We start from the raw sequence: 14,296 nt of genomic DNA, 5'->3' as shown, positions 1-14,296 counted from the left end.
ATGGAACACAAGAACTGTTCCATCCATTTTCAAACTGTCTGACGAAAACAAACAAATGCTAAAGCAAGCTGAGAAATAGGTTTCTCAGATGGCGCGGCCTTTCCCCAGGTTGGGAAATATCACTTTTTTTTGCTTCTCATCTTATCTTTTCGTAGTTTTCCCAACTCCTTTTTGACACCAGTCTCCCTCCATCCCAAACACTCCCCAGAAAGAGACCTTTTGAGTAATCTACCGGTAACAGACAAGTATATGGGTATTTTCCATATACGACACCATTTGATTCTTAGAAGGGTTTGATTTTGTCCTAGTACTGCTTTGTACAAGTCCCATAGGGCCCGTATTCCATGTGAACAACATGCCACCCCACCGTGTACATGGAGCACATTAAGACTGGTACCCCAGAGCCAGATATTGTGCAGCCCTGGACATCATGGACCTGTTGTATAAATGGTGTAGCTGAAAGGTTAAGGATCTGGACTGACAACACACAATGATAAAACAGAAACTTTTGTCTCTTTGACTTTTGGACCTATACCTCTAAAGCCATCCACCTAAAATAGACAGTAACACTGGTGCGATGCTCTCAGATTTAATATATATATATATATATATATATATATACATATATATGTATATATATGTGTGTATACACACACACACACACACACACACACACACACACACATATGGAGTTTTCACCAGGTGTTGATGGCTCATGCTTGTAATTCTTGCTACTCTGGAGGCTGAGAGCTGAGGATCACAATTCAAAACCAGCCCAGGCAGAAAAGACTATCTTATTTCTAATTAACCCCCCCCCACACACACACACACATACACACACAGCTAGAAGTGGAGCTGTGGCTTACGTGCTAGAGCACTCGCCTTGAGCAAAAGAATCTCAGGGACAGCACCCAGGCCCTGAGTTTAAGCCCCAGGACCAGCACAATACACATACATACATACATACATAAATACATACATACATACATACGCATACATACTCACACACACAATCTGATAAGGATGATTTTTACCTACTCGTGAACATGTAGCTCAGTAAATTACTTTTTAATCAAATTATGTGAACGCTTTTACCACACATAAAATGATGAATTACAACATAAACATTACCTGCAATATCAGAAGGAAAAGGAAATAGGCATTTGCCACTCTCTGGAACTGTTCAAATAAATTTATCGGCAAGAAGGTGAGGATGTTGTACTTGGATGTGTGGATACGATTATCCTGTAAAATTAATAGCATCTTATTAGTTTGGGGGCAGGGGCATTACTAGTGATGGCTCTGAACAGACAAGGCTGACTCTAAGGGATGCCATCTTTCAAAATCTTTCACTCTATGTGACTCAAGACTTTTACTTTCCCCAAGATGACATGATCCTGCCTCTAGGCCAAAGTACTGCTTGGAACCATAAAATCACTCACGCTCACAGCTGGCATTCTACCACTTGCACCACAGCACTATTTCCAGCTCTATGTGTGTGGGGGGGGGCGGGGTTATTAACTGGAGATAAGAGCCTGGTGAACTTTCCTTTCTGGGCTGTTTTCAAACAGTGTTCCTCCTATCAGTCTCCTGAGTTGCTGGGATTACAGGCATGAACCTTGAGGGCCTGGTTTATCTATACTGAACCTGGATCAATGGAAATTTCCAGATGCTTCCGCACAAACCGCTATTAACCCAGGTTTACCTTCTATATATTCACAGGTAATTTTTTAATACGAATATGCAAAATCTTTCATATGTTCCTTTTGTACCAGCCTAATGGAAACACTTAATTTTGCATGTACTGTCATTGAAACACATGATAAACACCTTGTTTAAGCTCCAGTGATCACTGTTGTTCGTTTGGAGAACATATAGCATGTGGTGACTAGCTGCTTTGAACTTTTATCAAGATTCAAGGTGCCTAGCTGCCAGGGCAGGTTTTAGAAGCATGAGAGGGGCTGGGTGTCAGGGGCTCAGGCCTGTAATTCCAGCTACTCCGGTGGCTAAGGTCTGAGGACTTTGCTGGGCAGGAAATTAAGCACCAAAAAGCCAGAGGTGGAGCTGTGGCTCAAGTAGTAAACCCCTAGCCTTGAGCAAAAACAAAAACAAAACCAAAAAACTTAAGAGCAGTGCCCAGACCCTGAATTCAAGGTCCAGTAGTGGCATCAAAATTAATTAATAAAAAGTGCAACATCTGACAGCCAAAACCATAGCAGGAATTATGCATTCCATACAGATGAAGAGACAGTTTTGTGGGCTAACGTGATCATTAGGAACGGAAACTATGACGATATTCTATATATTTAGCTTAATAATAGAGCTGTGACAGTGTTTCTTCTACCGGCTCTCTGGTAACTTGGCCACAGAGGATGCAAATCCCCTGTGCTTCTTGGACTAGGAGCAAGGAACAAGGCTGCCCCCTGCTGGACCAACTTTGGATCCATCTGCTTTGTTTTAAAATCAGTCCAAAAGAAAACGTGTTTCCATTCCTAAGGTGCTGCCCAAGAGTGTATGAGGAAGACCTTAATTTTGGACATGTTGAGCATTTAATCTTGGCCAGGCACTAGTGCCCCATGCTTGCAACCCCAGAAACTCAGGAGGCTGAAACCTGAGGATTACAATTGGGAGCCACACCTCCACTGTTGGCTTTTGGCTGGTATACTGGAGATGAAGTCTCACAGACTTGTCTGTCTAAGCTGGCTTCCAATTGTGCCCAGGCCCTGAGTTCAAGCCCTATGACTGACACAAAGAGGAGAGGGGGGGAAGGAAGATTAGGTATGAAGAAGACCAGCAAGGAGATCTTTTAATTGTCACAAGTGAGAGATGATGAGAGGTTCCAGATCATGGCTGATAATAACTGGTCATTTATATACTGTTCTGAGAGCTTGACATTTTCCAGTTCATTTTATCCACAGAACATCCTTATGAAATTGGGGCTACTAACCCCAGTCTAGAGGAGAGGAACCCAAGGTTCAGAGAGATCAAGTAACTTACACACAGTAACACAGCCTCTATGTGGAAGAGCCTGGAATTCAGGGTCTCTGCTGCTACAGCACCCATTTTTCACCAAGGTGCTGTCCCAGTTCTCTACCTCTGCCAGATACTTTTGTTTTCTTCCCCTCCCCCCTCTCTCTCTCCCTCCCTCCTTCTCTCCCTCCAGCTCAAGCTTGCTGCCACTTTTTAACCAAAGGAAATGGTCTGTGTATCTCTTCCTCTTCTGTTGGAGCCTCAGTTGGAGGCCAGGTGGTAGGCCCCTGGGTGTAGGTTTACAGCTTCCTTGTGCCCTCTTCCAGTTCCCCTTCAGAGATGTCTTGGCTGTTGCTAAAGATCAGGGCACACAAACAGTTTAGACATCCACACCCTAATTCTTCCATGATGGGCTATCAAGTAAAACATGAATAGCTGCTGGGTGCTGGTGGCTCACACCTAGGTACTCAGGAGGCTGAGATCTGAGGATCACAGTTTGAAGCCAGCCTGGGCAGGAAAGTCTGGGAAACTCTTAATCTCATTAACCACCCAAAAAAAAAAAAGTAAATAAATAAAAAGCCAATAATAGAAACTGTGGCTCAAGTAGTAGAGCATTACCCCTGAACCCCAGGCCCTGAGTTCAAGCCCATGACTGGCTAAAAATAAATATGAAACATTAATAGTCTAGATAGCTACATCCTAAAGGAAAAGCATCAAATTCTTCCAAGATGGCCCATCATATAAAACATTAGTAAAATAGAAAGTATTGTTTTTTGATTCTTACAATGAGGTCTCCTCATTTATATACAACTTAAGTTTATTGCTTAAGACAATAAAAGAAATAGAAAAATTACACTGCCAAATCATCAAAGAGATCACAGCAGTGGTTAACCTCATTCGCTCCACCCCCATGGGAAAAATCACACTGATAATTATCTTTATCTTTATGTTTATAGGACTATTGTAGAGATGAGGTCAGGAATGGAAAAGCATTTTTTCCTAAGTTGAAAGAATCATACAAATATAAGATTTCCATGAACAACTCTGAAACAATCCAAGGGGATTTATAAATATATTGTGCTAGGCTAGAAAAACTAGTCATGGGAACAAATCCACGATCTTCATCGCTTTTCCCAGTACAAATTTATTTCTTGTTCATGCTCCTCCTCTCTCCCCTCTCTCTCTCTTTCTCTTTCTCCCCCCCTCTCCCCCTCCTTGTACACAGGACTCAAACTTGGTACCTGATGATTTTGCTCTTCGGTTAGCACTCTACCAACTGAGCCACTTCCTTGCTCATGCCTACATGCCTAACAAGAATCTACTCAAAATGGACTCTCGCCTGAGATATAGCTACTCCGGAGGCTGAGATCTGAGGATCACCATTCAAAGCCAGTCAGTGAGACTCTTCATCTCCAATTCAAATGTTTGTAGAGGGGAAGAGAAAGCTCTAGAGGGTCTCAAACCCACATGTTCAATGCATGTCCTTCTCCCCGCCCTGCCCTCCCTCCCCCTAACACCAAGTCATTGGTCAAGAGAGTAACCACACGTGTCCCAAAGACAGAAAGCAGGAAATAGTCAAGAGCATCACTGAGAGCCACCTCAACCTGAAACAGAATCTAACCCTAATACTTCAAGAACATGAGATGTACTGGCTACAGAAACAATAAAGAAAAGTCCACCTCAATGATCCAAACCTAGTTCTATTAACACCAGTGCAACAGACATTGGGCATTTCCCTTCTCATTCAACTAACAGGATCCCATCTAGTTAGATCCAACTACGCCATCCATAGTGCCACAGTCAAGGACAGATTAGCTGAAGTCAAGTACATGGCTCATCCATTACAATTCTGAGTTGAGAATGGCAAACAGCCCATGTCAATTCCAGAACTGGTAGAAAAGTAAGACTTTCTCTATTATATTTCAATTTGGAAGACACCCCCTGCCCCCCCCACCAGGGATCAATATTAACATCCTGGAGCTATGACTGGGATCTGCCAAGAATAATCTTCAAGTCAGGCACCTGTAGTTCATGTCTACTCAGGACACTGAGAAGATCCGAGTTCAAAGCCAGCCTGGGAAGAAAATGTTAGCTCCAATCAGGCACTAAAAAGCCAGAAGTGGAGGTATGGCTCAAGTGGTAAAGCATCAGCCTTTAGTGGAAAAAAACTAAATGAGACTGAGTTCAAGCCCCAGTAGTGGCACCAAAACAAACTCTTTAACAGTAAAGATTCAAGATTCTTTGCCTATAAGAAATATAGACAGGGCTGGGAAGGTGGCTCAGTGGTAGAGTGCTTGCCTTGCATGCCTGAGGCCCTGGGTTTGATTCCTTAGCACCACATAAGCAAAAAGAATAAAAGCCAGAAGTGGCACTGTGGCTCAAGTGGTAGAGCACTAGCCTTGAGCTGAAGAGCTGAGGGACAGCGCCCAGGCCCAGAGTTCAAGCCCCATGACTGGCAAAAAAAAAAAAAAAAAAAAAAAAAAAAAAAGAAATATAGACAAGGGGCTGGGAAGGTGGCTCAGTGGTAGAGCGCTTGCCTTGCATGCATGAGGCCCTGGGTTCGATTCCTCAGCACCACATAAGCAAAAAGAAAAAAGCCGGAAGTGACGCTGTGGCTCAAGTGGTAGAGCGCTAGCCTTGAGCTGAAGAGCTGAGGGACAGCGCCCAGGCCCAGAGTTCAGGCCCCACGACCGGACCCCCAAAAAAAAAAAAGAAAAGAAAAAAGAAATATAGACAAATAGACCAGGCCTCACCTGAGCCTCCCCCGTCTCTACATTTTATGATAGGTCCTGTTTATTTTTGTTATTGTTCAAGTCAAAACTCATAGGTAAACACGTTGGGTGATGTGCAAGTGCATACAAAATGTATTAACTGAAAGACAAGAGATCTGAGGGATATCTCAAATAGTGTAACTTCTTAGAAAGCCCAAATCAAAGGTCAGCAAAATAAAACACCAGGAAGTGGGTACTCAAAAGGGGTAAGGTGGGGTCACGGGGAAAGGGGAAGACAAGGGAAGAGAAGGGGGAGAAAATGCAACAAGAATCCAATATACGCCCTACAAAATTAAGAAAAATGAGGGAGGGCCAGGTGCCGGTGGCTCACACCTGTAATCCTAGCTACTCAGGAGGCTGAGATCTGAGGGTCACAGTTCAAAGCCAGGAAAGCCGGGCAGGAAAGGCTGTGAGACTCATCTACAATAAACCACCAGAAAACCAGAAGTGGCTCTGTGGCTCAAGCGGTAGAGCGCTCGCCTTGAGCTGAAGAGCTGAGGGACAGCGCCCAGGCCCAGAATTCAGGCCCCATGACCGACAAAAAAAAAAAAGAGAGAGATGGCAGATATGAGTATTGTTAAGACACAATCTAAGTTCTAAGGAGAAAAAAAATCCCTCAGACTTAAAGACAAGATCATTACTAATACCATAAAACAAAAACCAAACTGAAAGGGTATCTATGGACAGTTTCTCTGAAAGAGGAAGTGGCCAAAAGACATTTGCACCATTCAGGAAATATGTGAAATACCTATTGATGCAAACACCCCCAAAATATGCATAGATTATTGGGCAAACCTGCTAGAGATTCAATGTCAGGTGCCCCAATGATATCAGGCAAAACCACAACTCCCTGGTATTGGTCAAACATTGCCTACTACCAAGTTTCTGGTGTCCAGGGTTGGGAGGCCTCTTCAATGAGTATGGTAGAGAGAGGCTCAGCCACAGAAGAGGCTGCACAGAGACCCAGCAATAAACAGCCCAACTGGGCACCGGTGGCTCACGCCTGCCATCCTAGCTACTCAGGAGGCTGAGATCTGAGGATCCTGGTTTAAAGCCAGGTTGGGCAGAAAAGTCCTTCCAAGAAACCCTCATCTCCATTTAACCAGCCAAAAAATGGAAGTGGCGCTGTGGCTTAACGTGGTAGAGCACTAGGCCTTGAGCAAAAGAGCTCAGGGACAGTGCCCAGACCCTGAGTTCAACCCCATGACAGCTTAAAAACAACAACAACAAAACAAAGGACACCCCCGCTACCAGCACTATCATCTACTGCTCTGGGCAAAATAGCCACCAAAAAATAAAAAATAAAAAACACAAAACCATTTCGAGAGAGAGAAGGTGCAAAGGGTCTATGACCCTCAACCTTTACCCACTCACCAGTCCTAATATTCCATGTACAGATCTGACCATGGAACCAGGTAATTGAGGGGAAATGATGGAAGGGGTACCATGGATCAAGACACACTATATGCACTAACTGTTATTGCTGTTTGTTTTGTTTTGTTTTTTTTGATCGGTCATGGGGCTTGAACTCTGCGCTCTTCAGCTCAAGGCGAGCACTCGATGGCTTGAGCCACAGCGCCACTTCCAGTTTTCTGGTGGTTTATTGGAGATAAGAGTCTCATGGACTTTCCTGCCTGGGCTGGCTTTGAACCATGATCCTCAGATCTCTGCCTCCTGAGTGGCTAGGATTACAGGCGTAAGCCATTGGCATCCGGCTAAAAAAATATTTTTTAAAAACCATACATTAAAATCAAAGTCACCCCTTCATCTAGCATCTTTGCAAAGGGCCCTGTGGTGCTGGCCAGGAGCTCGGGTGGGAAGCCACAAGATCATCACTGCAGAGGGCAAGCTTGCATTGCCGTTACGGGAAAAGAGGTAGGGAGACGCAGAAACCAAACTCATAAACAGATGACTTTGTTTAAGAGAAGAGGCATGCCGTGGTGTGGCCCAGGCCTGCCCCATCCCTTCGGAAGCCTTCCCGTACAACTCCAGGCTAATGCTAACTCAAGATTACTCTCTCTGCTGACACCAGGATGTGACCCCTAGGGAATAGCCAACCCCCCCCCCCAGGGGTGCCCAAAAGAATCCTCAGAACTATCAGGGAAGGAAAGGGGAAAAAAAAGACTTCTCTATATATATATTGTTTAACTAAAAATTTCAAGGTTAATGTACAGAGGTGAAACAATGAAATCACCCTCTGGTAGAACTAAGCTAATAAAGAAATCGTTAAAAAAAAAAAAAAAAACTATGTTAAAGATCACTAATGTTTAATGTACGGATGGGCTCTGCTCTAGATGTATTTGTGTTATGAAATATGTCTAAAGACAACATACGTATGCGTGTATCTGTGTATGCATGCACACATGTGTCTATTCACGTCTGTGTGTTTCCATATGTGCTCAGAATGAACAATGCGTGACTTTCCTTCTTTCCTCCCTTTTCCTTCCCTTCTTCCTTCCTGTCTTCTTTCCTGCCTTCCTGTGTGCAGGCACTGGGGCTTCAACTCAAAGCCTTGTGCTCTCATTTTAGCTTTTTTGCCGTCGGCTGGCGCTCTACCTCTTGAGCCACAGCTCTACTTTTGCCATTTTGGAGATCAGAGTCTCAGACTTTCCTGGGCCAGCTGACTTCAAGCCACGATCCTCAGAACTCAGCCTCCTGAGTAGTTACGATTATAGATGTGCACCACCAGCACCTGGCTGAATGTGTGACTTTCTACATGTCACCCAATGACCCCCGCCAGCAGAGTGTGTCTCTTTTTACAGATGCGGAGCACTGGGCACAGTTTATCTCCAGAATCCTCAACTTTAAAAAAAAATCCCAATGAACTAGATTTCTACCTCCTACTCCTTTTACAGACGAGGAAAATGAAAGTTTGGGAATGCCAATGACTGGCCGGGTCCTGCGTTCCAGTGGGATAGAGTTCCTGGAAATGAATCAAATTCGAGGAGCGCTAAGATTGCCCCCGTGGGAAAACCCCATCACCTCCGTAAAGAGACGGAACATCTGTAAGCTAAAGCCCCATGAATGGCTGACATTAATTCAATCAGCTGACACAGTCATTTCCAGTCTTCCCAAGCCAGGGAGTGCGTTGGCACGGGCTTGTTAGGGTGGCGCAATTCCCCCTAGACTTGGGGAACGCGGGCAATGGCTGGACTCAGGAGTCTCCCCGCCTGCCTCCCCCCCCAAAAAAAACAACCCAATCTGCAGCTCCTCTGCCACCCTCAGGACTTGCTTTAGCATCCTAGCATCTGCAAGACTATTCTACGGCTAGTGAATGTCCCATGGATAAGGGATTATCTCCAAAGAACTAATTTTGGGCAACTCCCAAGGGAACAAATTAAATGTCTCCTCTGAGACTAATTGAATCACACTACTTTTTTTCGAGATAGTTGCAAACAAAAAGGTAACTTTGCTTTCCTTCTATGACAGCTGGAGAGAAAAACAAAGTATATAGCCAGTCTTGTACTGATGGCTCATACCTGTAATCCCAGCTACTCAGGAGGCAAAGATCTGAGGATCACAGGTCAAAGTCACCTTAGTCAAGAAAGGTTGAGATTTTTTGTTTGTTTGTTTTTAATTATGGTGGCAGTCCTAGGACTGGAACTCAGGGCCTGAACTTCTTTTGCTAGCAGTTAGCACTCTACTTCTTGAGACACAGTGGCCACTTCTGGCTTTTTTGCTGCTTAATTGGAGATGAGAGTCTCACGACCTTCCTGCCTGGGCTGGCTTCAAACTCAAATCTCAGCTTCCTGAGCAGCCGAGGTTACAGGCATGAGACATCAGTGCCCAGCATGTTGGGACTCTTCTCTCCAATTAATCACCAAAAAGCTTAACGTGGAGCTATAGCTCAAGGGGTAGAGTGTCAGCTTTGAGCTATAAGAAAACAAAGGCCCCAAGTTCAAGCTCCAGTAGTAGCACAAGAAAATAATAAATTTTTAAAAATACTCATGAAAGACAAAGCCTGCTACGCAGAATACGCATTTCCCAGCTGATACTGGGACGCTAGCTTGTTGGGCTACAAGAGAGTTTTCAGACAACTTGGCACCTGGATGCATTTTTGTATCTTAGCACTAAAATTTAGACTATGTTCACGTCGTGTGAAATCTGAGAAGTAGGCCAGTTTTCAGGCAGGATTTCAGTGTTTATAACAATAGCACCGGCACCGTGGAAAAGTCAGTTCCCAAGGAAAGGCGCCCATCAAGATTTCCCAGAGCCAAGGGGATTACAACAACACGTGATCAACCATCTTCATCTTTCCTAGGACTCTGCCTCTTACATCATGGGCGCACATAAATAGCATCACCTCAAGGGTTATAATTTTCTCCTGCATCCCTGGGGGGTCAAATGGGGCAGAGCACAAAACTCTGAGGCCCTAGCTATGCTGGGTACCACCACTGAGGACCCCTGAGCTTCACACCCTGACAGCAGTCCTAAGCTGTTCCTGGTCTGCAACCCTTTCACAGCCAGTGGCAAACAGTGACTGAATTCAAAGCCATAACACCTGGTTATGGATTTTCTGCTCGTTGAGTGGTTCTGTTTGTGGGTGAAGCTATGGAGGAGAAGAGAAGACTGGGGGGGAGGGGAGAGAAGACAACCTTAAAAGCTTCTGTTATTAAAACACACCAACAACAATAATTTATAAGTGACCGTCTCTCGTTTTTTTGTGATCACATCACACACAAATAATTTTATGAATGTTCGCCCAATTTCGAGGTCGTGCTTGACAGGCTCTTAAGTTAAAAGACTCCCCTAGGGGCTGGGAAGATGGCTCAGTGGTAGAGCACTTGCCTTGCATGCCTGAGACCCTGGGTTCGATTCCTGAGCACCACATAAGCAAAAAGAAAAAAGCCGGAAGTGGCACTGTGGCTCAAGTGGTAGAGCGCTAGCTTTGAGCTGAAGATCTGAGGGACAGCGCCCAGGCCCAGAGTTCAGGCCCTACGACCGGACCCAAAAAAAAAAAAAAAAAAAAGACTCCCCTAAATTTGTTTGGGGACTGACAGGTGGAGCTTCCTTAATGACATACAGAAGACCAGGCTGCTGTGTTGTGCACATGCCGACTCAGCAAGAACCCCCTGTGGGTGCCAAACTCAGCACCAGCTGCCATGACATGACCACAGCGTCTCCAATCAAGGGCAGGTGCTCCCGTCCACCAGGCTCCAGAGCAAGGAGCAGGGGGCACTTATTTAATAGCTACAGATCTACTAGAGCATTGCTAAGGAAGCCAGCTGGGAATAACCACCAGTATACACAGACCAGATCCTTTCCCCAGTTCCTGAATGAATGAATGAATGAATGAATGAATGAATGAATGAATGGAGTGAGTGGGAGGGAGAGAGAGGGAGGAAGGGACTAGCTTCTGGTTACAGTTCTCAAATCTTCTCTAACAACCCATGGCACTTTCTTTATCTCCTTCTCCTGGTATATTTCTTGTCCACATTTTCCCCCTGATCTCTCTCTCTCTCTCCATCTGGGGTAGGACTTAGAAAACCAACCATGCAAGTGTGTTGGTTTTCAGGAAGACATAACCACGCTGAGACTGTTTGGGGGTTCGTGGTTTTTCTGGGAACTACTCAATCATTACTGAAGTTGCTCAGTTTCATCCACATGCTGATTTCTAGGTTCATTTCATAAGTCACTTGCCAAAAAAAAAAAGGAAACTGAGTTTTACTTCTCTCTGCACAAGGACAGTCACTTTTCTTCCCCCTGCACACTACCAAATGATCGCGTTCCAAAATTCTACCATCAAAAATGGCTTATTCCACTGGGGCGGAAGGGGAGGATGAAAGGGGAGAGCAATAAGGGAGAACTGATCCAATTACATATTATATTACATCTATGTTAATGTAATATAGTAACATTAATGTAATTACTATTATACCACATATATGTAAGAAACAGCATAAGGAAACTCATTTAAAACCATTGTAAAGGTAAAGAGTAATAGAAAGGATACATTTAAGGGAATGAGGTACATTGTATGCCTATATGGAAATGTCACAGTAAAACTCATTTGTTAAATTCATTCACAGTAAATATTCTTTTTTTTTTGCAAACTTTTATTTTATTTATTTATTTATTTTTGGGTCCAGTCCTGGGGCCTAAACTCTGGGCCTGGGTGCTATCCCTCAGCTCTTCAGCTCAAGGCTAGCGCTCTACCACTTGAGCCACAGCACCACTTCCGGCTTTTTTCTTTTTGCTTATGTGGTGCTGAGGAATCGAACCCAGGGCCTCATGCATGCAAGGCAAGCGCTCTACCACTGAGCCACCTTCCCAGCCCCCACAGTAATATTCTTAAGTTAATCCCTATATTTAAAAAAAAAATTGTCTAGCTGGGTGCCCCTGGCTCTTCCCTGTAAGGAGGTTAAGATCTGAGGATTGTGGTTCAAAGCCAGCCTGGGCAAGAAAAATCCGTGAGACTCTTATCACCAATAAACCACCAGAAAACCAGAAGTGCTGCTATGGCTCAAAGTGGAAGAGCACTAGCCTTGAGCAAAAAAGCTCAGCGATAGTTCCCAGGCCCCCAGTTCAAGCCCAATGACTAACCAAAAAAAAAAGCAGCCAGGCGCCAGTGGCTCATGCCTGTAATCTTAGCTACTCAGGAGGCTGAGGTCTGAGGATCGCAGTTCAAAGCCAACCCCGGGCAGGAAAGTCCGTGAGACTCTTATCTCCAATAAACCACTAGAAAACCGGAAGTGGCGTTGTGGTTCAAGTAGTAGAGCGCTCACCTTGAGCTGAAGAGCGCAGGGACAGTGCCCAGGCCCAGAGTTCAAGCCCCACGACCGACCAAAAAAAAAAGCCAAAGAAAAAATTGGTAACTTTGAGGGGATGGGTGGGGTTGGGAGAGATGGGAGAGAATTGATGAAGATGCCCTGTACTCAGAAACTGACATGTGGAATTGAAACCCCTTTGTACAACTACTCAAAATAAAAGGAATTTCCTATTTTCAATCTTTTATTCCCACTTTTATATGGCTCAGATACTGTCCAGTTTTGTGTAATTACAATGAAGAAAATTAAAAAATAAAAAATCCAAGTCTGTGCAGGTTTGCTTGAAATGTACTTCACTAAGCAGATGGAATTAGAAAGTTGGCTTATGGGGATGCTTGAAGTTATCTCCATTAATTAATTTTCACCTTCTACAGGTGAAAAACTGTCATCTTGGAGTCTTTATGAATTTAACTGGAAAAAATAAAGGATAAAATAGTTTTACTGGATTCCTTAGTTAATTAAAGTTCCATTTCCGAATCCTCAGGCATAGGGACTCGGAGGCTAGAACTAAAGATGATAAGCAGGCAAATCAAACTGAAGAGATAAGGAATCAAGACAAATATTTAGCCAATGAACAACACTATTTAAACAAACGAGATGTCAGAGAGATTTAAAAAAAAAAAAACATTTGTGCTTTTAAACTTTTGAATCCAGCACAAAAAACGAATTTGAGAGATATCCAAAAATATATTTTCTCCTACAAGTAAATTATTTATAGAGGGTAAATGGCAATGTCTTGTCGTATAGAACTTAGAATAACATACACAGATACAAATGGCACAATTGAAGCAGAAAGCATTTTCAAATGTTTGCTTTGAAAGAAAAAAAAAACAAAACCATTGTTACTATGGTGATGCCTCAATACAAAGAAACAACTAACAGCAGAAATGCATAACAAATCCAAGTCACTGGCATTTTTTATGACTAATTCCAACGTGTCATCATCTGTACTCTCCATTGGTGCATGCGTTGCCCTGGTTACCAGATATCGGGATGAAGATCTATATCCTATTCACAGTGTGACTACACTGCTCCTGAAGAAAAAGAGAAGCCCAAATTTCCCATCAGGCTGAGCCCATGGCTTAGAGGAACAAGTACACTGTCAGCCTCCACTCGGGAACTCTGAGCTGAATGGCTGGCGGTGCAGGTGAGCCCTGGGGGCTCCTCTCAGCATCATTCTGTCCAGATACAAACTCAGGCTAATGAAAGCACCTGCTGAATAGAGACACCGTCGGGAGTCTGGTAGAATAACCCAAGCAACACCGTGAAGTCATCTGGGCACAGCTAGAACTAGAAGCCTTGACTATTTCATTTTAAAGTTGTAACCACCTACGGAATGGAATATCCTTTTATTTTCTTTATTAAGGAATTCTTTCTTTGTTGATGATGCTGAGGTTTGAATTTAGGGGCCCTGCGCTTACCTAGCAAGCACTCTACCACTGGAGCCATGACCCCTGCCCTCTTTTGGTTTTTGTAAGTACTTGTACAAAGCACTGTCAATGGCACGTGTGCTTTGTAAATACAATGCATCATGATTCTTGTCACCCCTTCCATCTTCCTCCCCCATCTCTCCTAACCCCACCCCTCCCTGCAATGGTCCACATCGTCACATTGAATAGTAGGAATGCATTCACCCATTCTTCCTCTCTCCATCTGTCTACTGTTCTCCCACCACCCACTCCCCTCTTCTCCTACGTCACCCTTACATACACATTTCAGCTTCCTGGTACTCATGTCCTGAGACTGTAATTTCATTGTTCAAAAGCGATACAACACTGAAATCCTCCC

General features: G+C 44.0%; 1 protein-coding gene across 4 annotated transcripts in view; it reads right to left on the bottom strand.

Moving 5' to 3' along the window:
* Positions 1-14,296, bottom strand: part of Atp8b4 (ATPase phospholipid transporting 8B4 (putative)) — a 142,443-nt gene that overhangs the window by 105,469 nt on the left and 22,678 nt on the right. For 3 of the 4 annotated variants that reach the window (XM_069988390.1, XM_069988392.1, XM_069988391.1), the window contains exon 6: positions 1,132-1,245. In XM_069988390.1, coding sequence (XP_069844491.1) covers positions 1,132-1,245 — 114 coding nt within the window. Of the gene's footprint in view, positions 1-1,131; positions 1,246-14,296 lie in introns of those variants that run through there. The other variant, XM_069988393.1, reaches the window with a different exon arrangement.

Source organism: Dipodomys merriami, unplaced genomic scaffold (assembly GCF_024711535.1).
Source record: "Dipodomys merriami isolate MVZ:Mamm:240054 unplaced genomic scaffold, mDipMer1.0.p SCAF_357, whole genome shotgun sequence".
Taxonomy (NCBI): Eukaryota; Metazoa; Chordata; class Mammalia; order Rodentia; family Heteromyidae; genus Dipodomys; species Dipodomys merriami.
The sequence above is the reverse complement of the archived record's forward strand: the minus strand, read 5'-3'. Positions and strand labels throughout refer to the sequence as shown.